Below are 21,605 nucleotides of genomic sequence, written 5' to 3'. Positions count from 1 at the left end.
GATTAATTACGATCTAAATATTCCGAAATAATACGTGATCAAAAATGTTTCAAAGTATTACGATCGAAATATTCCATAGAATTACGATATCGCAATTGTTCCGAAGCATTACGATCGAAATATTCCATAGAATTACGATATCGTAAATATTCCGAAGCATTATGATTGAAATATTCTGAAATAATTCGTGATCGTAAATGTTCTGATTTATTATGATCGAAATATTCCGAAATAATATGTGATCGAAAATGTTCCGAAGTATTACGATCAAAATATTCCGAAATAATTCGTGATCGTAAATGTTCCGAAGCATTACGATCAAAGTATTCTGTAATAATATGATATCGTAAATGTTCCGATTCATTACGATCAAAATATTCCGTAGAATTACGATATCGTAAATGTTTTGAAGTATTACAATTGAAATATTCCATAGAATTACAATATCGTAATTGTTCCAAAGCATTACGATCAAAATATTCCATAGAATTACGATATCATAAATATTCCGAAGCATTACGATCGAAATATTCCGTAATAATACGTGATCGAAAATGTTCTGAAGCATTATGGTCAAAATATTTCGTAGAATTACGATATCGCAATTGTTCTGAAGCATTACGATCAAAATAATACGTGATCGTAAATGTTCCGAAGTATTACGGTCAAAATATTCCGTAATAATACGTGATCGTAAATATTAGCCCTGCTCATTTCCAGTCGGGTGCATTTTTTGGTCGGATTTTGTTGTACAAAAATTATCCAATAAAATTTTTTTATTTTCGATCGCAAATTGAACTGCTTTAGATTGAAATTTAGTTCAAACTCCTTATATTGATATGTATTTCCTGTAACTGATTTTGTTAGGATTAAAAAGGAAATTATAACTTATGTCTTTTTCTTAAATATCACGTAAACAGAAATTATCTTATTTTGGTTGGTTGTTTTGGTATTCAAAACGGGCTAAAAGTTCAGAAAATGGTTGCGTTGTACGCCAAAAAATGCGATCGACCAGAAATGAACAGGCTATTTTGAAGCATTACAGTCAAAATATTCTGTAATAAATTCAATAACTTATATTACGCTATGTAACTTATCACATCTGGTAATTCAAGTTTCTAAAATAATCATTCTTATTTATTACAATCGTAATATTTCACATTTATACAAAATAAAGTGGCCAACTACATAATGATCAAATATATTTTACCCGAACATGTATTTATTTATTGACTTGAAAATTATCTCCTTATTAAAATAAATGGGATATTAAAATATATGGGGGGATATTAAAATATAAAAAATATATGCGTAGTTAATTATTATTTTATTTTTTATATTGTTTTTTTAATCGCCTCATTCTTTCTTTTGTCTCTTCATTTGTACTACTTATATAAATTCTTCCGCCTTCCTCCTCATCTTCTTCTCTTATTTCATTTTCTTTCTCTTCTTGTAATACTTCTTCTGCTTCATCAGCTTCTTCTTTTACTTCATCAACTTCTTCTGCTTTATCAACAACTTTGTTTGTCTCTTCAGCTTCTTGGGAAGCTTCTATTTCATCATTATCGGAATATGAATAATTATCCTTACTTGAAATTTTTTCTAAGAAGTAAAACAAAATTAGTTTTTAAATATTACTATTTATTCAAATTTCTAATGCTTACCAAATTCTTCGTTAAAACGGGTTTTATGACAGATTCTGTCACCTGTATATGTAAATTTTTCGGATTTAATATAATTTCACAAATACTTATTGCATATGCAATTTGCATATTAGATAATTGATTTCTGCCTTTAAGTATTTGTAAGATTCTCGACATATATGTCTCCGGATCCAGATTCTTGATTTTTTTGAATAAATTACTGTAACAAATTTTTACGGTTGGACTCCCTTTCCATTTGTGTATCTCGCTTTCTTTTAATGCTGTGTTTACGGCAGGGATTGTGGAAAGGTTAAATTCTTTAAAAACGACATACATTATGTCTTTCACTTTAGAAGCTAAAGAACCCCGGGCACTATGATGTTTAGCTAGAAGCTAAAGAAAAGATTTTAAATTTAAATTTCAATAAATTAATGTAAAATCGTAATTTCTCAAAACTTACGGGAGAAGCAATGTTTTTTTCATAAAATATAATCCATTTATCATATCTTTTAAACCGTTTGATAAAATCATCGTAATTTTCATTCATATAATTATTAGTAAACTCTCAAATTTCATCGGGGTAGGATATATGGAAACTTCAAGTAACTTTTTAGCAACTTCTTTGATTATTTTCTATAATCAAGAATATAATAATTTAATGAGGAATTACTACTAAATGTTCAACCATGATTTACGTAAATATTTGTATTTTTGGGTCTTACCTTTATATATTCTTCATTCCCTTGATTATTATCATTATTTTTATCGACCGATTCTTCTACTTTCGATACTCTGTTTTCTAAAGCCTTCTGGTTAGAAATAATTATATCCAGTTTGGATAAAATTTTTATATTCTGGCGCAATATTTTCGTTAAAGCTTCTTTTATAACAGTAAATATAAATAATAATATATTAGTAATAATTATTTTTATTTTTCAAAATATATAATTTAACCAACCATTAATTAATTCATCGGCAGATTCATCGGTTTTTCGGCGTTTGTCAACATGCTCTACTGTTTCCGTATTTTTTTTTTTATTATTATTATTTTTATCCATTGAAAAAATGAAGTTACCGAGAAAAAAAAAGAGAAATTTAACGGATAGAAGAGAAGAAAGGAGTTTAACAGATAGAGTGAGAGAGAAAAGAAAGGGGTTGGTTAATGGATAAAGGAGAGTTTGAAAGATGCCTGTAAAACAATAGCATGAGTTTTTTTTCTGTTAGTGGACTTGCATTGCGTTGCAAAATTTTTTTTTTTTTTTGAAAAGGATTTGTTAAGGGGTGTGAAAAAGAAATAGAAAAGACATGAACTTGCATATATTTCTAAAAAAAAAAAAAAAAAATCTGGGAACATTTGCAAATCCAGTAGAAGAAAAAAGGCATGAAATGAAAAATGAGCAAGACACTCGAGAGACTAAATCTGCAGACAAAAAAGATGAGGACCAAGCCTAAACGGATAGAGTGAGAGAGAAAAGAAAGGGGTTGGTTAATGGATAAAGGAGAGTTTGAAGGATGCCTGTGACACAATAGCATGAGTTTTTTTCTGTTAGTGGACTTGCATTGCGTTGCAAAATTTTTTTTTTTTTTTTGAAAAGGATTTTGTTAAGGGGTGTGAAAAAGAAAATAGAAAAGACATGAACTTGCATATATTTCTAAAAAAAATAAAAAAAATATCTGGGAACATTTGCAAATCCAGTAGAAGAAAAAAGGCATTGAATGAAAAATGAGCAAGACGCTCGAGAGACTAAATCTGCAGACAAAAAAGATGAGGACCAAGCCTACAGAAGATGAACAGAAACAATGCATATTTATATATTTTATTGTTTGTAAATCTTTCTATATACTGTTGTTTGTTAAAAAAAATTATTTGATCATTATGCGTAATGATTCATGCAAAGCCTATATATTTCTAGATCGAAATATTTCGCAATAAATATAAGGTTTTCGTTACATTTACAACAAAGTTAATAGATAAATGACAATCTTTCATGCAAAGCCCTACAATATTTCTAAATCCAAAATATTTCGCAATAAATATTCAAATTTTATAAGATTTTCGTTTATATTTACAACAAAGTTAATAGATAAATGACAATCTTTCATGCAAAGCCCTACAATATTTCTAGATCCGAAATATTTCGCAATAAATATTCAAATTTTATAAGGTTTTCGTTTACATTAAAGTTAATAAATAAATGACAATCTTTCATGCAAAGCCCTACAATATTTCTAGATCCGAAATATTTCGCAATAAATATTCAAATTTTATAAGGTTTTTGTTTACATTTACAACAAAGTTAATAGATAAATGACAATCTTTCATGCAAAGCCCTACAATATTTCTAGATCCGAAATATTTCGCAATAAATATTCAAATTTTATAAGGTTTTCGTTTACATTTACAACAAAGTAATAGATAAATGATAATCTTTCATGCAAAGCCCTACTATATTTCTAGATCCGAAATATTTTGCAATAAATATTCAAATTTTATAAGGTTTTGTTTACATTTAAAACAAAGTTAATAGATAAATGACAATCTTTCATGCAAAGCCCTACTATATTTCTAGATCCGAAATATCTCGCAATAAATATTCAGATTTTATAAAATAATAAGCTGTGCATGATTATAACGAAATTTTTCTAAGCTTATTAATTGATAAATATATAGAAAAATGCTTGTGGTCTTTTGATACACAACTATTGATTGAAAAAATGTATAACCAACCAGATCACAGTTACAATTAAGCACAATTTTTGATTGATTGGGTTGGTTATATATCCATTATACTTCTCCGTTAATTAATTACGTCATATTTCGGCGAACGGACCAATTCACTATTTATTATAAAATTACTATGAATTAATTACGTCTGTCAAAATACATTACGTCTGTCAAAATAAATTTAATTAGTATTTTGTCATTTTGACGAAAAGTATAATATCCATAATAGCTTATGTTTATTATATTTATTATAAAATTAAAATCGATCAGGGGAAAACCAATTTTTGAACCGGCTTATGTTTCCATTAACATGATCTGATCTATACAGTTTCAAAAATAGGATTTTAGAGATTTTGGCTTATATTAGACGAGGCTTAGCAAAACGATTTAAATTTGAAATATAGCTTCACCCGAAACTTACTTTATGATTATCGAAATACGCCACTTTTCGTAGAAAAATTTAAAAAGAGGTAAACTTTTCACAATGATCTACGCCTGAGCCGGATCATGTTGTGGTTAATTATTTTTTGGCTAACTACACCATTATGCAAACGTTTATAAATTGACATAAATGAGCAAATAATTTTTTAATTAATTTGTAAAGTTTAAATTCAAATAAATAAAATACTCTTAAAAATGTCATATAAATGCCCTTTTTGTCCAAGGTACTTCAGCACAAGGTCTGCATACACTTAACATAAGAATTTTTGTACTCCACCTAATAACGATAGTAGCGATAGTGAAGAATTAGAAGAATTTGAACATAAAACTAATAATCATGATATCGAGGTAAAGAAAATAGGAAATTATAAAATTTTTTGAATTTCTTTTTTAACATAATTAATTTTATAGATGGTCCGTGAAGATTCATGCAAAGATCTTTCTGATAATAAAAGTACAGACTCGGAAATAAATAATCAGAGTTTTCAAAGTATGATGTCAATTTCAGAGGTTGGTGAAATTGATCAAAATATAGAAGAAATAGACCACGATGAAAATGAAAATGTCTTTGAAAATATCTTGGAAGATTCTGATTCAGAATTAAATGAAGAAGAATCCAAACCAGAAATTAATGTTAATTATCCAAGTGAAGTATATGGTGATTTAATGGCATTAGTTACGAAACATAAACTTAACAATGTGACAGGAAATGCTATAATTAAATTCTTTAATAAACATGCAAATTTAGATAAATCACCTCTTCCAAGATCTATCAAACAAGGCCGCAAATATATGGATAATATGAAACTACCAAATTTAAATTATACTAAAACTAGTATAATGAATTATAATAATAATGAGTATTTTCTTTATCATCAGTCTTTAATAAACTGTATAAAAAATATTTTGTCAATTTCGGACATATCACAAAATTTTGCGTTAACTTTTGAGAAAGTTGAGGTAATTATTTTATACTTTCGTATGAAATATACAACTTAATATTATAGGATATTTACTAATCTTCATATAAACTTAAAGCATAACAGTGAAAGGGAGTTTAGCGAACAAAATACTGGGATATGGTGGGAAAATGCAGAAAAATCCCTGCCACCTGGAGCCAAGCTTTTATCTTTAATATTATATTCTGATGCTACAAATGTTGACACACTAGGAAAAAGTCAACTCCATCCCATTTACTTGTCTATTGGTAATATTAAAAATTGGAGGCGTAATAAGAAAGATGCAAAGCAATTATTAGCGTATCTGCCGATCTTAAAATCTAATAATATTACTGAAAGGAAGTCTGAAACATTTAAGATTGCTGTTTGCGAATGCTTCCATAAATCTTTGGAATTGTTACTAGACCCTTTATTAAAATTAAATAAAAATGGCATTGATCTATTTTTAAATAACGAAATGATTTGGTTTTATCCTAGAGTTTCAGCTATAATATGTGACTAGCCAGAAGTGCAACGTACTGTCTTACATACAAATCACTAATGTCGAAACATCCTTGTCATTTTTGTCTAGTCACAAGAGACAATCTTGCTGATCTTAATTTACAAATTGATGATATAACACCACGAACTCATGTTAATATGCAGCAGTATTTTAATCAAAACTCGGGAAATTCCATTTGCATTGAAAATATATCTAATTTTTTTTGGAAATTGCCGTAAGTTTACATAATATTTGTTAGGCATCCAGCCATTTCGCCAAATCACGTAAGCAGCATTCAAACAATTTGCGTACACTTTCTGATGTAACACAATTGTAAAACTATCACGTGTTAGCGCATATAGAATAGGATCAACATTTATTTATACATGTACACGTGATAAAGTGTATGCAAATTGTTTAAATGCACGTAAGCATTCTAACATGAGTTTATTTTTATTAATTTATATTAAGTAATATAAATATCTATCAAGCCACAGTGCCTGATAGAATGCATCATCTCGATTTAGGCCTCTTTCATTATTAAATCGATTATACGAAAAAACTTTTAGGGGCGCAATGTGGCAAAACTTTAGTTGATGAAGTAGATCATTGATTAGCCGCAATACCAAGATTTCCCAGTTTGAAGATCTTTACAAATGGCATACAATCAATAGCCAGATTAACAGCTAATGAGTATCACAATCTGATGAAAGTAATGGTTTTTGTAGTGGACAATTTGTTTGTAAATAATGAGGATGATGAAAATTTTGTAAAGAATGAAGGCAAAACTTTACGAAGCTTGGAATGAAATGTATGCAATTAGTCGATATGAAAATTTCAAAGAAAGTGATTTGGTCAAATTTAGGGTATGTACTACATAATTATTATAAAACAACACTGTCCACTAATACTTAAAATTATAATTTCAGGAATCTATAAACAATTGGTCTCAAATGTTCATCAAAATTCTCCAATGTATGTCCCCCTCAGAGTTAAAATTACCAAAACTGCATTCGTGGGCATATCATATAATTGATTCGATTCGATCATTTGGTGCAGTTAATGGATACACTACGAAGACTTACGAAAGCCTTCACAAAGAATACGTTAAGAATCCCTACCAATTAAGTAATAAAAAAAATATTGAAGTTCAAATAATGAAAATAGCAAGTATTATTTATATAAAATACACAATACTATGTTAAATTTCTAAAAAAAAATAATTTTTATAGATTCGGCAACAATCAATAACAAATATAACCCATCGATTACCAAATTCAGCTACTATCCCTCGTATATTTAAATTTACAGCAATACTTTTCGAATTTCTATTAAAAGATGCCCATGATTTTTTTGTAGAACAGACTAATATAGACCACAAAATGAGATCTGGATTTGACAATTTTTTGGAATGTTTAAATCTGTATATGGATTATGAAAGTATTGCAAATGAAAGCCAAGTGACAATATACAGATCAGTTATAATAGAAAATGGTGCAATAATACATGCTACTAACAGTTATTATAGCAGACCTTGGTATAGTAATGTGTCTGTTCGTATGAATTCTGATGAATTATTTGATTACGCTTCTGATCAAGGCATTTGTTACGGGCAGGTAATTTTTTAATTGATTTGATACTACATATTTATATAATATTGCTAATTTAAAAATGATTTTTTAAATTAAGGTTTTATTAATAGCGAAAATAGAACTTAAGAATCAAAATATTCCATTAAATCTCGCATTAATTCAGTGGTATGACTTCAAATTTCAAAATTAACCACATCTTTATGGGTGTCTTTTACTAGAAATTACAGAAATCTATAACTTTATTAATATAGAAGCAATACAAGATATCGTACATATAGTACCCCGGTTTGATAAAACAAATGAATATTTTGTAAATAAATACATATTTTAATAAAGTTTATTATATTTAACGACAGCGATACTAATATCTTGTATAACGTTACTGATCTAAAATATGACTATTACTTTTCCTTTTATAAGGTAAGTTTCCGTAAAGTTACGGTTGAATGCGTAAATTGTTCTATTTTTATTGGTTAGACAGTTCATGTCTGATTGGTTACACCAACTAATAAATTCGTAATCAAAAAATGCTGATCAAACAAACATGACTAATATATAATGAGTTGGAATTTTATTTCACTCGGAGTGTATCATTAGATTTTTTATTTTGTGTATGCATGCTTATGTTTTCGAAATTATACAAATTTTTTATCGTACAAAGAAAAACTTTAATGTTTATTGTTTCCATGTAGGATATGACTGACATAATTATTACTACTAAGTATGCGAAGGTTTTTGCAGTTTCTGCGAATTCTACTTTAATGACTTGTACGAAAAATTGCTTGGTTTAGTATAATGAGTAAGTATCAAAATCATGCGAATTTCTATCCATAATAATAAAACTCATGTTCACGTGTTTATGTTTTATTTCCATATATGATATAACAATGATATACCGTATTTTGCGGTAAGTAAGCACCCCCAAAAGTAAGCACCCCTGGCCAGAATTATGGCGATTTTGGCCAAAATTATGAGGATCTTGGCCGGCATCAAGTGCAAAAATGGGGTGCTTATATACCACAAAATACGGTAATTATTAAATATTTGAAGGTTCAAGGTTCCTGCGGATTCTACTTTAATGACTTGTCGAAAAATTGCTTGGTTTAGTATAATGAGTAAGTATCGAAATCATGCGGTTCTATCCATAATAATAACAAGGAAAAAACTCATGTTCACGCGTAATTATTTATTTCCATATAAAGTGATATAATTATTGAATATTCGAAGGTTTCTGCTTTGATGACTGGTACGCCTAGTTTAGAATAATGAGTAAGTAATCAAAATTACCCTTATGTTCACGTGCGTGTTTTTATTTCTTCAACTGACATAATTATTACTAAGAAAGTTTCTGCGGTTCTACTTTAATGACTGGTACGAAAAAATTACCTGGTTTAGAATAATGAGTAAGTAATCGAAATTATGTGAATTTATCCTTATGTTCACGTGCATTTGGTTTTATTTCCTCAACTGACATAATTATTACTAAGAAAGTTTCTTTGCCTGGTTTAGAATAATGAGTAATTATGCGAATTTATCCTTATGTTCACGTGCATGTGTTTTTATTTTCTCGACTGACATAATTATTACTAAGAAAGTTTCTTTTCCTGGTTTAGAATAATGAGTAATTATACGAATTTATCCTTATGTTCACGTGCATATGTTTTTATTTCCTCGACTGACATAATTATTACTAAGAAAGTTTCTGCGGTTCTGCTTAATGACTGGTACGAAAATTTGCATGATGTAATTATGAAGTATTCGAAAGTTTCTGTTAATGACTGGTACGAAAAATTGCTTGATTTGGGGTTAAAGAGTTTTTTTTTTCATAAATAAGGGCCAATTTCATATGTGCTGATTTTTGGAATTAGTTTAAATTAAGATTTTTATAAAAATTTAATATTTTAGTAAGATTAACATTACACAAATCTAAATTAAATATGTGTTACATATTTACGTAACTCAGATTTAATAAAAAATAAAAAAAATTTTTTTAATCAATATTCAAAAATAATGGTAATAACCACTTCTTTTTCCCCATCACTGCCCATCACTTTTCCATCATTTTTCTATTCACTTTTATTAAATATGACAAAAAAGTTTATAAGCAAATATAGCAGTTATTTTTAAGTGGTAAGTAAAAGAAAAAACTTAATATTTTATATACATAGATAAGACATATTTTTTCATAATTTTTAGCTTTAATTTATTGTTTTTTCTTTGTAAAAAATACATGCAAATAAAAAATAATTATGATGTAAAATAGTTGTAAAATGAATAATAAGATATTCTTTTTTTTCAAAATAACTAATTATATATTTGTTTTTTATCTTTTAAAATTATTTTATTAGATTTATTCTACTAAAATCCTTAAATGGCAAATAAAATCTTTTAAATAAAGTAAAAGAATTTGGGATTCTCTTATGAAAGCATTTTTTGGTAAGAAATAAAATTTTCAGATCGGACTTTATGCAGGTGACAAAATCGTGCATTATTATTCCTGGAGATATGCTAACGTCTTCATTTTACATTCATTTGAAAGCTGAGAATTTGCTCTATCGTAAGAATCAAAGATCAAGAAAATGGATCACTGGATGAGGCGTAATTAACGATCAAAGTCAAATCAAATTTAAAAATTAAAAATAAATATATTAGACGTAATTATTCACAATCCAGTGATTCAATTCATTCGATTTTAGGCTTATTAGATAGACCTCAATTTTCTCTTTCAAATGAATATAATTTCATTCATGTAGCTTGCATCTACAGGTATTTAATAAATTTTTTTTATCAGATTTTATCAAACTTATAAAATTTTATATTAATAATATAATTGATGATTCCTAAACATCTACATATATTAAACGAATTATTTTAAATTTATTTTAAAGATAAAAGTTGGCATCACCTTAGGGAGCAAAGATCATTCAAATTGAATCACTACATGTGAAGTAATTAATGATCAAATTTAGATAAAATTCAATAAATATACTGAACGTGATTACTGAACAACTAGTGATTCAATTCACTTGATTTTAGATTCATTAGATAGATCTCGATTTTCTCTTTCAAATGAATGTAAATTTATTTGTATAGCTTATTTCTACGAAGAATTATCAATGATTTTGTCATGAGAGTTATATTTGATCTTTTAAATTTTAATGATATCTTATATTAAAAAAAAATTAAAAATTATATAATTAATTAGTTTTTTTTGCATTATCTAGTATAAATTTATTATTCTTATATAAATGATAATTTATATTTGCTTTAATAAAATTATTTTTGTGTAAAAAAATTAGATTCCAAGGATCGGCCCATATGTTTTTTCTTCAGAAATATTTCTTTTTTTCTTAAATTGTAAGAAAGTCCACTTTTTCAAAAGTATCATTATGGAATCAGGAAATAAATTGAGAGAATCCTCTTATAAGAAAATTGAGGAATTGCTAATTGAAGGAAATCATAAGCGCAGTGATAGAAGCCAAAGCCGAAGCAGAAACAACAGCAGTAAAACTAATATCAACACCAGCGAAACCATCAATGACGAAGTTAACGTTCTTCAAACTAAGAGATGGCTTCCTGCAAATTCAAAAATTGAAGGTATTTGCAAATATTTAAGAAATTAATAAAATTATCTTGTAATTAATTAATATTTATTGTAATTATGGTAGATCGATTAACAAAGATTGAAAATAAAATCGATACTTTAAGTAAAGAAATACAAGAGTTTAAATCCGAGTTAAAAACTTTACTTTCTGATAAAATAAATTTGTCATCAAGCGTTAAAGAATCATTCATAGCGGTAAAAATATCTTTGAAATATTTAATTTTATTATTTATTTACATTCTAATTATTTTGAATTTTGACTAATTTTAGGATGTTGTGAAAAATGTTTCGAAATTATTAATAAAAGTATCGATTTACCCAACAAAAGATGAATGTTGTGGAGCGGTTGAAGGATATTTATCACTGAACCATGCGAGTTTTTTCTCTAATTTTACTGAAGACGATTGGATCGCGTTTTACAACGAGAATATATATAAACAAGTAAGTCCTTATTCAATAACAAAATGTTTAATAAAATAAAATAAAATATTAAGTATTAACTTTTTTCGTAGTTAACAAAACAAGTACGGTCCGTAAGAGGAACATTGTCCTCGAAATCAAGGGAGGCTATTTTTTCTATATTCGGATCCCGTTTACCACCTATAAACACAAATGCCGGGCCGTCTGAAGTAGCAAAATGGAAGAGAAAACCCAAAGTTAAAGATTGTTTTGAAGGCTTGTTCAAAAAAATGAATCTCAAGGACAAAAATTCTTCGATTGTTTTAGCAAGCGTTATTGGCAAAGTCCTCCAAAATGGCCATTCTAATGCAGAACTTGCATATGTTCTTGCGATCTGGTCAACAATTTTGAACCCAAATCATGACGAAATAATGTTGAAAAAGAATATCATGAAACAAAAAGTTAAAAAATTTTTAGTAAGTTTGTAATTTTATAGTAGTATTTAATAAAATATCATTTCATAGCTAATCATATTATCTTTAAAGAAAAAAATCAACAGTCAAACGGGCATAAATTATTCCGATTTTGAAGATAATAGCTATAAGGAAGAAGAAAGTGGAAATGAAACTGAAGATGATGAAGAAGATGATGTATAATAAGGTGAATTTTATTATATGCATAAGATAATTATATATATGTTTATTTGTTTTAATAAATTTATTATTTTTTTTTATTGGTTTGGCAGGACTGGTGAATTCATATTAATAATATAATATTACGAATTAGTAATTGATATCAGTCAGTGGAAATGTCACACAATCGATAAGGAGTTTTTTTGTACTATTATATCATAATAAAAATTTTTAGCGTAATATTGTCTTTAGGTGTATATTACGTATGTAAAATTTTATTGGCTAGAATTAGTTCAATTAGTTAAAATTGACGATCTTTAAAACATAATGCTGGCCGGAATTTTTGTAACGCTGGCCAAAAGTTTCGCAAATTTATAATGCCGGTCTAAATTTAGTTAAAATCGAAAATTTTAAGTTTGGGTAACATCACATTTATACAATGTAACACTATTATAAATAATTATTGGCATGTTCGTTAGGGTCTTAAAAATATTTTTATATATTTTAAAAATTCAAAAATTAAGTTTATTCAGTTCAATCTGTCCAAAGAAAGTTACTCATTTTTGTTTGTTTATATAGTAAATAAATAAAACTTTTATATTTTTACGAAAAAGGACATGTTTATACAATGTAAACAGTTATTTACAAGTTCGTAAGAACTTTTTTATATTTTTAAATTTTATTCTGTTCAATCTTTTCTTCTTTTCATTATTTGTTTATTCGTATAGTAAATAAATAAAAATAAATTAAAGTTTTATCTCTTTGGTGCCATTTTGACGCGAAGTTAATAAATTTATAATATTTTACAATGTTGAACTTTGAAATTGACAATAATTCTATGTTACCACGAGAATTTGGATTGAAAAATGTTGGAAGGGATGGTGAAAACGAAATATTTGGAGAATTTTTTGAGGAGGATAGTTTTGACCAGCTTTCCTTTAGGTTTAGCAATGCGTTAAATGAAATGTTAGCTCATGAAAATGAAGAAGATAGTGAAATAGAATCATATGCGGGTAAATATGATAGTGAAATTGAGGCAGAGTTATTAGAACAAAACAATAATAGTGATGATGAACAAAACACCAACAATGAATGTGAAGGAGAAAGGAATGAAATAATTCCAAATGATATTGATGGAGGACCCACTTGCAAACAATCCAATGTACAATCTGTTTCGTCAATAACACCTTGTGTAATAATTGATAATATTCAAGGTACGATTAAACGATGTGGCGAAACTTACAAGCTTAGAAAGATACAAAATTTATATGGAACATGGCAAATAGATCGAGATGCAGTTCAACAAGTCAACAATAATTATTTAGGAGTTTGTGATTCACATTTTTTATATGATCAAAATCAAATTCACAATCCTAAAGATAAAATATCAAAAGAATTTACGACTTCAGATGCTATAATTCAACATCGAAGATGTATAGGATGCAAACAATATATAACTTTCTATAGCCGAGGGGAAGGATGCAGTAACCATTCCTGGTTGGTTAATGGACGAAATGTTCAAGTACCCTGCAATGGATTGGTATATTGTAATGCATTGAAGGAAACTTTCCTGTCAGAACAATCTTTAAAAATAAATAAACCAAGATGTATCTGTTGCAGTTGTTATGAACGATTGGGCGGGCATATTCACAAACGTACAGTTTGAGGTAAAAAATCAAACTGTGATAGATTACATGAACAAGATGTCACAAAAGGAATCAATTTTATTGCAAATTGGCTTATTAAGATTTCACATACAGATGAAGATTCAAAAAAAAAAGAAATTTTGAATTCTATTGTAGAAGCTATTCTCCCTTTTCTCCCTACACCTTTAACTAAAGCTACATCTTCATTGACAAAATCTGACGAAACTCTTAGCCTTTTCGTCATACAAATTCTTTTTCTTGATACATTTTCAAAAAATAAATTACAAGATGTTGATATAGAAACAATTAATTGTGAAAGTTTGGGACGAAAATTCAGAATTAAGCTCTGGAAATCACGTGAAGCAACGAATGAGAAAAAAGAATTACTGAGCTCACCAGGATCACTTTTTGAATATTATCATGCATTTCCAAATTTCATCACAGAGTTTTTGGGGGGAATGTTAATAGAGATCTATAAACGAAAACTAGCTGTTAATAATAGAAAAAGAAAACAATGAGGACAAGCCATTAAAACTTTGCCTGACAATATAATTATGAAAATAGTTACATTTTTTGTTTCTGTTCTCACTGGTATAGCATTTCCTTCATGTAATATTTGGTTAACTAATGTGCTAAGCAGTCTGGCACGCAAACCAAAATTATTATCATCACTTCATCGTCTCCTGTCATTATGGAATATAGTAGGACATAGCGAACATCATGAAAGAAATCTAGAAAAGGAGCGAATTAATAATGCTGTTCCTACACAAAGATTATACCAAAAATTAGATATATGGAATCTTGCAGTCATAGATAACATAGATTTCAAACAAAAAACATTCTCCTTTGGAAATATATATGACACTACAAGAAACAGCTCACATGCAACCTTGAGAATGGCATTCCAATCAGTAATTCCCAATTATCTGGCAACGTGTCAAGAAGAATTAATTACCTTGGAAGAAGACAATCGTATATTTGGTATGAATTTTACTATGCAAGAAGCTCTGGATGGATTTCAAAGTATATTAGAAAATTTGCTAGATTTTCGAAGTACAAATGAAGGCAATTTAGAATACAATCAAAATTTTGATGTGGAAATAATTAAAAAAGCTATACTAGAGAAATTTGAACATGGCTGTAAAGGTCCTTCTCCCCACGTTGTAATTCTTGAACCAGGGGATAATCCAAATTCAGACCAAGCAATTTTAGGAGCTGCCACTATGTACAAAGCCGATTTTAATTTGCAAGAAACTGCATACCTTGATATAGTTGCTGATGAAGCTATTTATCGTCGGTTAGTTAGATGCCAAGAGCAATGGCCTCAATTGAGACCATTGCTCGGACAATGGCACCCCTCCAAAGACTTCTGTTAAGTTCTAATTGTGTTGTTCTCTAGTTACGGACTTCTAAATTTAGCAAGAAGATTAGGTGTTCAATTTTTGGACAAGTTTGAGGCAGCCGTTGATTATCGAATGACATCTAGAGTCTTAGACTTTTTGTGGGTGGCAGTTGGAGTTTCAATTAATATATTTACAAAGAGAAAAAATATTAATTTGTCTGAAATAATGAACGAAAATACTGACACCAATATTTTTCTAAAAATTTGGTATCTTTATTATCAGTGGGCTGGAATATGGAAAGCATACCAAATAGGAATGAGAATTGGAAATCATAATTTGCAACGAGATGCTCTTGCTGCAGCATCACCTCTTTTTCCAAGTGCGGGTAAATCAAATTACGCAGTAGCTATCGCTCAACATCTCTCTACGCTAACTAAGTATCCAAAATTGAATGAAATTTTGCAACACGTTGGAGCATTTAGGATACCAAAGAACATTGATGATGATGGAAGTGAAAATCAAAAGCCTGTTTGTTTTGGTTTTGATGAAACGCTTGAGACCTTTGGAGTTCATTTTATAAAACAAACATCAGCAAGTTTGAAAAGCGTTGATTCACACCAGTATACGCGTTGATCAACACCAGCTAGTTGTTCAACATGATTAACAATATTAATCAACACCCATATATTGGAGTATATCAGCGCATAATGTTAATATACGCGTCGTTCAACTCTAATTTGTAGTGCAACACATTATGCATTGTTGTTCAACGCACTGTATATTAACGCATATATATGATTACATGTGTATATTTTAATTAAATTATATTTATTTATTTATTTTTACTCACCTTAGGAACCGAACCGGTTACCTCAACTTACAATATCATATCTCACGATCTAACCACTGTACTATTTAATTTAAGTATAATATACATTTATTAAAATTAGTATTTAAAAAAAAAATCATTTCGGCAATACTATAATGGCCGTACTCTATATCACATGTATCACGTGATACTGGATTACCGCTGCGGACTGCGGTATAGCAAAAAAAGAAATTAAGCTTTTTTTAGCAAAGCTTAATTTTTTTTTGCTTTTCTTCGTTCTCCCCTTCCCTTTCGTTTTCCCATTACCCCTTCGTTCTCCCCTTCGTTCTCCCCTTCCCTTTCATTTTCCCATTACCCTTTATTTCTCCCCTTCCCTTTCGTTTCGTTCTTTTCCCTTTCGTTCTCCCCTTTCTCCCCTTTCCTTTATAAAAGTTTTATCCGTTATTTCTATAAAAACTCCGTAAAAATGAGCCTTCACGGATCCATTCACAGAAAATGTAATAAGTGGATAAATTCCGTAATATAAGGTCATTAATTCTGGAGATATGAGCCTTTTACGGAAAAAAGTTTGGTGAGTTTCGCAACGAAACGTTGCGAAACTATTTATTCATTTTTTAACGAAACGTTTTTTAACGTTTCGAAATATTTTTTTTAAAAATTCTTTTAATCGGAATGTTGGCTAATGTTCCGATTATTTTTTTTATTTCATTTTTAATCGGAACGTTGAAAAACGTTCCGAAATATTATTTTTTTTTTAAATTCTTTTAATCGGAACGTTGGCTAACGTTCCGATTAATTTTTTTACTTCATTTTTAATCGGAACGTTGAAAAGCGTTCTGAAATATTGTTTTTTAAAAAATTCTTTAATCGGAACATTGGCTAACGTTCCGATTTTTTCGTTAAAAATATTTTGAAACATTTTTTAACGTTTCAAAATATTTGTTTTATTTTTTAATCGGAGCGTTGTCTAAGCGTTCTGAAATATTTGTTTTTTCATTTTTTTAATCAGGCGTTGGCTAGCGTTCAGTTTTCATTAAAATTATTTTGAAAGCGTTTTAACGCGTTTGAAGTATTTGTTTTATTTTTTTAATCGGAGCGTTGGTTGCGTTCCGATTTTTTCATTTTAGCGAAGCGTTTTTTAGCGTTTGAAAATATTTTTTTCTTTTTTAATCGGAGCGTTTTTAGCGTTCGAAACAATTTTTTTTAACATTTTTTTAATCGGAAGCGTTAGGCGTTCCGATTATTTTTTTATTTTACTTTTTTAACGGAAACGTTGAAAAAGCGTTTCATTTATTCTTTTTTTAACTTCTTTTCGGAAGGCGTTGTCTAACGTTCCGATTTTTTTATTTTTCATTTTTTTTAACGAAACGCTTTTTAACGTTTCGAAAATACATTTTTTTTTTATTTTTCTTAATCGGAACGTTAGCTAACGTTCGATTTTTTTGTATTTCATTTTTTAACGAAACGTTTTTAACGTTTCAAACTTTTTTTTTTGATTTTTTTTAATCGGAACGTTGGCTAACGTTCCGATTTTTTTTATTACATTTTTTAACGAAACGCTTATTAATGTTTCGTAATTTTTTTTCATTTTTTTTTCCTTTCTTCTTTTAGGTCAGCGGGTGGGCTTCCGAGTTCCGAAGAACGGAAAACCAAGATTCGTAAGATAAGTACGAATCTTGGTTTAATTTTTTTTCTTTTTTTTTAATATTATTAATGAACGGTTACTAATAACCGTTCTTTTCTTTTTAGGTTTCGGGCAGCTTCCTGGTTCCGAAGAACGGAAAAGAACCAAGATTCGTAAGTATATACGAATCTTGGTTTTGTTTTTTTGTTTTTTTTTAAAAAAATATTATGAACGGTTACTAATAACCGTTCTTTACTTCTATTTTTTAGGTTTCGGGCGGCTTCTTGGTTCCGAAGAACAGAAAAGAACCAAGATTCGTAAGTATATACGAATCTTGGTTTTGTTTTTTTTTTTTTTTTTTAATATTATGAACGGTTACTAATAACCGTTCCTTTCTTTTTTATAGGTTCGGGTGGACTTGACCCCCGAACGGGAGAACCAAGATTCGTAAGTACGAGTACGAATTTTGGTTTTTGTTTTTTTTTAATATTTTGGAACGGTTTACTAACCGTTCCTTTCTTTTTTCTTTTATAGGTTCGGGTGGGCTTCCCAAGAACGGAAAAACCCAAAGATTCGTAAGAATCTTTATTTTTTTCTTTCTTTGTTTATTATTATGAACGGTTTACTAACCGTTCTTTCTTTTTTCTTTTATAGGTTCGGGTGGGCTTCCCAAGAACGGAAAACCCAAAGATTCGTAAGGTATGGTACGAATCTTAACTTTTTTTTATTTTTTTATTATTAAGAACGGTTAACTAACCGTTCTTGTATTTTTTTTTATAGGTTCGGGTGGGCTTCCGAAGAACGGAAAACCCAAAGAATCAGTAAGTTTTGAATAAAACACGTTTTTTATTTTTATTTTTTTTATTTTTTTTTAATTTTCTCTTTTCTTTTTGTAGGTATCGATTCTTTCGGCTTTGGGACTTGGATATGCCAATATGGTAAGTTTCGATATTCGAAACTTACATTTTTTTAATTATTTTTTTTAATTTTATTCTTTAAGAAACGTTCTAACTGAACGTTTCTCTTTTTTGTAGGCCTAGATTTTCTTTTCGGCGCTCTGGATTTTTCTTTTGTAGGTCAGCTTGATGGTTATTTCAACCCTTGAGCGAATGAATAATGGAAGATAATTCCTCAATCCTCAATGTGAATATTAAACCACTTGATGTTGTTAAGACACATACGACGAGATTTGGTTTTGATTTTTATCATGAAGGAGCATAATATTAATATAATTATCGAGGGAAAGTTCATATTTCCACCTTGTTATGGTTGTGTCACCAGGGGCGCTATGTCAACGGAATTTTAGTACGTTGATCACTTAAAAATCCGCGGCAATCCAATTATAACAAGAGGATGAATTTTTACAATTTTACATGATTAGATATTGTATTTGTATTGTACTGTATTCTATAAATAAATTTACAATATTTTACAATTTAAAAATTTTAAAATATACACGTTAATAATATACAATAATATATATGTTAATAAATTACTAATACTACAATTAAAGTTAACTATCGTACGATGACTAAAAAATACCATTGCTACCGTTGCTATACGTGTTTTTAATATCAATATACGCATTTTTATACATTGTATACGCGTTTTTAAACTATCGTTGTTTTACTATGTGTAGCTTTACACTTAAATGGGTGTTGTTTTACACATTTTTAAACATTTTTAAGTGGTGTTGATTGACAAAGGGTTCGTTTCCCTACGTTTTTTGGCGTTGAGCAACACATGGTGTTTTTCAACACTTTATACGCCTGTTTAAAACTTGCTGATGAAATATTAGTGGAAATATTATTGATGAAATGAAATTAAAAGCAAATATTAAAGCAGCTCAATCAGAAAGAGAGAGAGTTGACCTACTCCTAAGCGAATATCTTGAGGACACTTCAATTTCTCAGAGTGAACGTGCCATCAATTCCAGAAGAAAGGCCTTATGGGAATTAGTAGAAGACTTAGTTATGATTTTTGACATGACAGATAGTGATCCCGGGCGAAACCGAAATATTTAGTCATGTGACGAAACCGAAATTGTTTCGTCAATGCATTTCAAATTACGAAATTCCGAAATATTTCGTCACATGACTAAACCGAAATTATGACTAAACTGAAAAATATATTTTTAGTTTTTTTTTTTATTTTACAAATATATCGACACGTTTTCAAACACAATTTAGTAAAATTTATTAAATATTATACATACAATATGCTAAAATATTAACAAATAAACACAGCTTTATAACAATATTATTATATTATACACCATAAAATAATCCCTCTCACGATAGTGACGATACCATAATCTTTCATCCCATATGAATAAAATTGTACCAATCCTTTTATAGATTTCTATATACCAACACGATGCATTCTATATCTAACTTACCAAACTTACCATCCCTCATAAATCAACTAATCCATCAAATCTAACTATAATCTTTACAAGTCACAATTTCGGCCCTCGGCGTACTTTAATGTCCTCGTAACTAAATCTATAATTACTCTAACTACAAAACCTTCCCGAGTCACAATTTCTGCCTTCAGCATACTTTGAACGTCCTAAAGTTAAACTGTTGTTTAGTAACCGACTACTACTATATCTGCGAAATTGTCAGATTACTCTAACTTCCAAGTTAGATTAGACGAAGACGAATTTTGAGTTGAAAAAAATTGATCATCTGATCAATATTATATTGGATTATCATGTAGCACAGTTTTGATTACGGACTGTGAAACTTTAATTATCGTTATGATCAAATCAACGATAATCAATAACTGTTAAAATAGAAAAAAACCCACGAGGCACGACCGCACGAGATACCAAATGACTTTATATATTGCCAAAAGTCACGTCAATGTATTACTTTCGCTGTTTTGCTATATTCATAAACGTTCAATATTCTATAAAAAATGGACACTCCAACTGAACAACAAAAGAAGAAAGGTGGTCGTCCTCAAAGTGAAGTATGGAGACATTATGAGAAGAAACCGCTCAAGTCTGCTGGTCATTTTTCGGCCAAATGTAATTATTGTAGGACATATTGGCCTCGTGGTCATCCAAATGAGCTAGAAGATCACCTAGCAAACAACTGTAGAGAAGTTCCAGAACTTGTTCATTCGTTCTACTTAGGTGTAGTTTCTGCGCGGGATTTTGGAAGGGAAGATACCTTTTCTTCGCCAGAAAATAGTAAAAAAAGAAAAACTCAGGTGGACCAGCGGGAGTTGACTGATTGGTTTGAGTCAACTAACATAAATTCTCAAAAAAAGGCTTCTATTACTCGTGCTCTTGTGCGCGCATTTATATGTTGTGGTATTCCGTTCTCAATTATTGAGAATCCATTTTTTATTGAATTTCTTCACGAAATGAGACCAGGATATGAGCCTCCAACAAGCGAATTGCTAAGTGGTAGGCTTTTAAATCAAGAAACAGCAAGAATTAATGACAAGATTAAGGAGATCATTAAAAATTCTGAGAATTTAACACTTGGTAAGTTTTGTTATCAAATGAATTTACAAAAATTTTTAAAATTTTAAATTCTAACTGTTTAACTCTTTAACTCTTTAAGCACTTGATGGCTGGACAAATCCGAATGGTGTTTCTGTTTATAACTATGTAATCCTAACTCCTGATCGAGAACAATACCTTTATGCTCTTCATGACTACTCAGGCGATCA

At 29.0% G+C, this 21,605-nt stretch overlaps 6 protein-coding genes across 8 annotated transcripts; 5 read left to right on the top strand and 1 right to left on the bottom strand.

Annotated features, from left to right (window-relative positions):
- Window positions 1-1,327: 1,327 nt before the first annotated feature.
- On the bottom strand, window positions 1,328-2,701 carry OCT59_002936 (uncharacterized protein; the record flags this gene model as incomplete). Its single annotated transcript, XM_066145291.1, has 7 exons — window positions 1,328-1,602; window positions 1,665-1,706; window positions 1,865-2,036; window positions 2,104-2,149; window positions 2,251-2,276; window positions 2,366-2,523; window positions 2,602-2,701. The coding sequence occupies 7 exons, from the start codon at window positions 2,699-2,701 to the stop codon at window positions 1,328-1,330; spliced, it is 819 nt and encodes a 272-aa protein (XP_065996024.1).
- A 4,324-nt stretch (window positions 2,702-7,025) lies between these two features.
- Window positions 7,026-8,031, top strand: OCT59_002935 (uncharacterized protein; the record flags this gene model as incomplete). Of its 2 annotated transcripts, XM_066145290.1 has the most annotated exons (4): window positions 7,026-7,115; window positions 7,179-7,355; window positions 7,482-7,865; window positions 7,939-8,031. In XM_066145290.1, the coding sequence occupies 4 exons, from the start codon at window positions 7,026-7,028 to the stop codon at window positions 8,029-8,031; spliced, it is 744 nt and encodes a 247-aa protein (XP_065996023.1). The 2 variants fall into 2 exon arrangements, with proteins under 2 accessions (XP_065996023.1, XP_065996022.1); XM_066145289.1 differs by lacking the exons at window positions 7,026-7,115; window positions 7,179-7,355 and having other exon boundaries at window positions 7,632-7,865.
- Window positions 8,032-11,230: 3,199 nt separating this feature from the next.
- Window positions 11,231-12,500, top strand: OCT59_002934 (uncharacterized protein; the record flags this gene model as incomplete). Its single annotated transcript, XM_066145288.1, has 5 exons — window positions 11,231-11,438; window positions 11,510-11,640; window positions 11,716-11,886; window positions 11,958-12,320; window positions 12,390-12,500. 5 exons carry the CDS (start codon window positions 11,231-11,233, stop codon window positions 12,498-12,500), a joined length of 984 nt encoding a protein of 327 aa, XP_065996021.1.
- A 784-nt stretch (window positions 12,501-13,284) lies between these two features.
- Window positions 13,285-14,640, top strand: OCT59_002933 (uncharacterized protein; the record flags this gene model as incomplete). Of its 2 annotated transcripts, none has more annotated exons than XM_066145286.1 (2): window positions 13,285-14,016; window positions 14,224-14,640. In XM_066145286.1, 2 exons carry the CDS (start codon window positions 13,285-13,287, stop codon window positions 14,638-14,640), a joined length of 1,149 nt encoding a protein of 382 aa, XP_065996019.1. The 2 variants fall into 2 exon arrangements, with proteins under 2 accessions (XP_065996019.1, XP_065996020.1); XM_066145287.1 differs by lacking the exon at window positions 14,224-14,640 and having other exon boundaries at window positions 13,285-13,638; window positions 13,691-13,762.
- Window positions 14,641-14,676: 36 nt separating this feature from the next.
- Window positions 14,677-16,098, top strand: OCT59_002932 (uncharacterized protein; the record flags this gene model as incomplete). Its single annotated transcript, XM_066145285.1, has 2 exons — window positions 14,677-15,419; window positions 15,522-16,098. 2 exons carry the CDS (start codon window positions 14,677-14,679, stop codon window positions 16,096-16,098), a joined length of 1,320 nt encoding a protein of 439 aa, XP_065996018.1.
- Window positions 16,099-19,735: 3,637 nt separating this feature from the next.
- OCT59_002931 (uncharacterized protein) lies at window positions 19,736-19,942 on the top strand (the record flags this gene model as incomplete). Its single annotated transcript, XM_066145284.1, has 1 exon — window positions 19,736-19,942. The coding sequence occupies one exon, from the start codon at window positions 19,736-19,738 to the stop codon at window positions 19,940-19,942; it is 207 nt and encodes a 68-aa protein (XP_065996017.1).
- Between the last annotated feature and the right edge of the window lie 1,663 nt (window positions 19,943-21,605).

Source organism: Rhizophagus irregularis, chromosome 11 (genome assembly GCF_026210795.1).
Source record: "Rhizophagus irregularis chromosome 11, complete sequence".
Lineage (NCBI taxonomy): Eukaryota > Fungi > Glomeromycota > Glomeromycetes > Glomerales > Glomeraceae > Rhizophagus > Rhizophagus irregularis.
The sequence above is the reverse complement of the archived record's forward strand: the minus strand, read 5'-3'. Positions and strand labels throughout refer to the sequence as shown.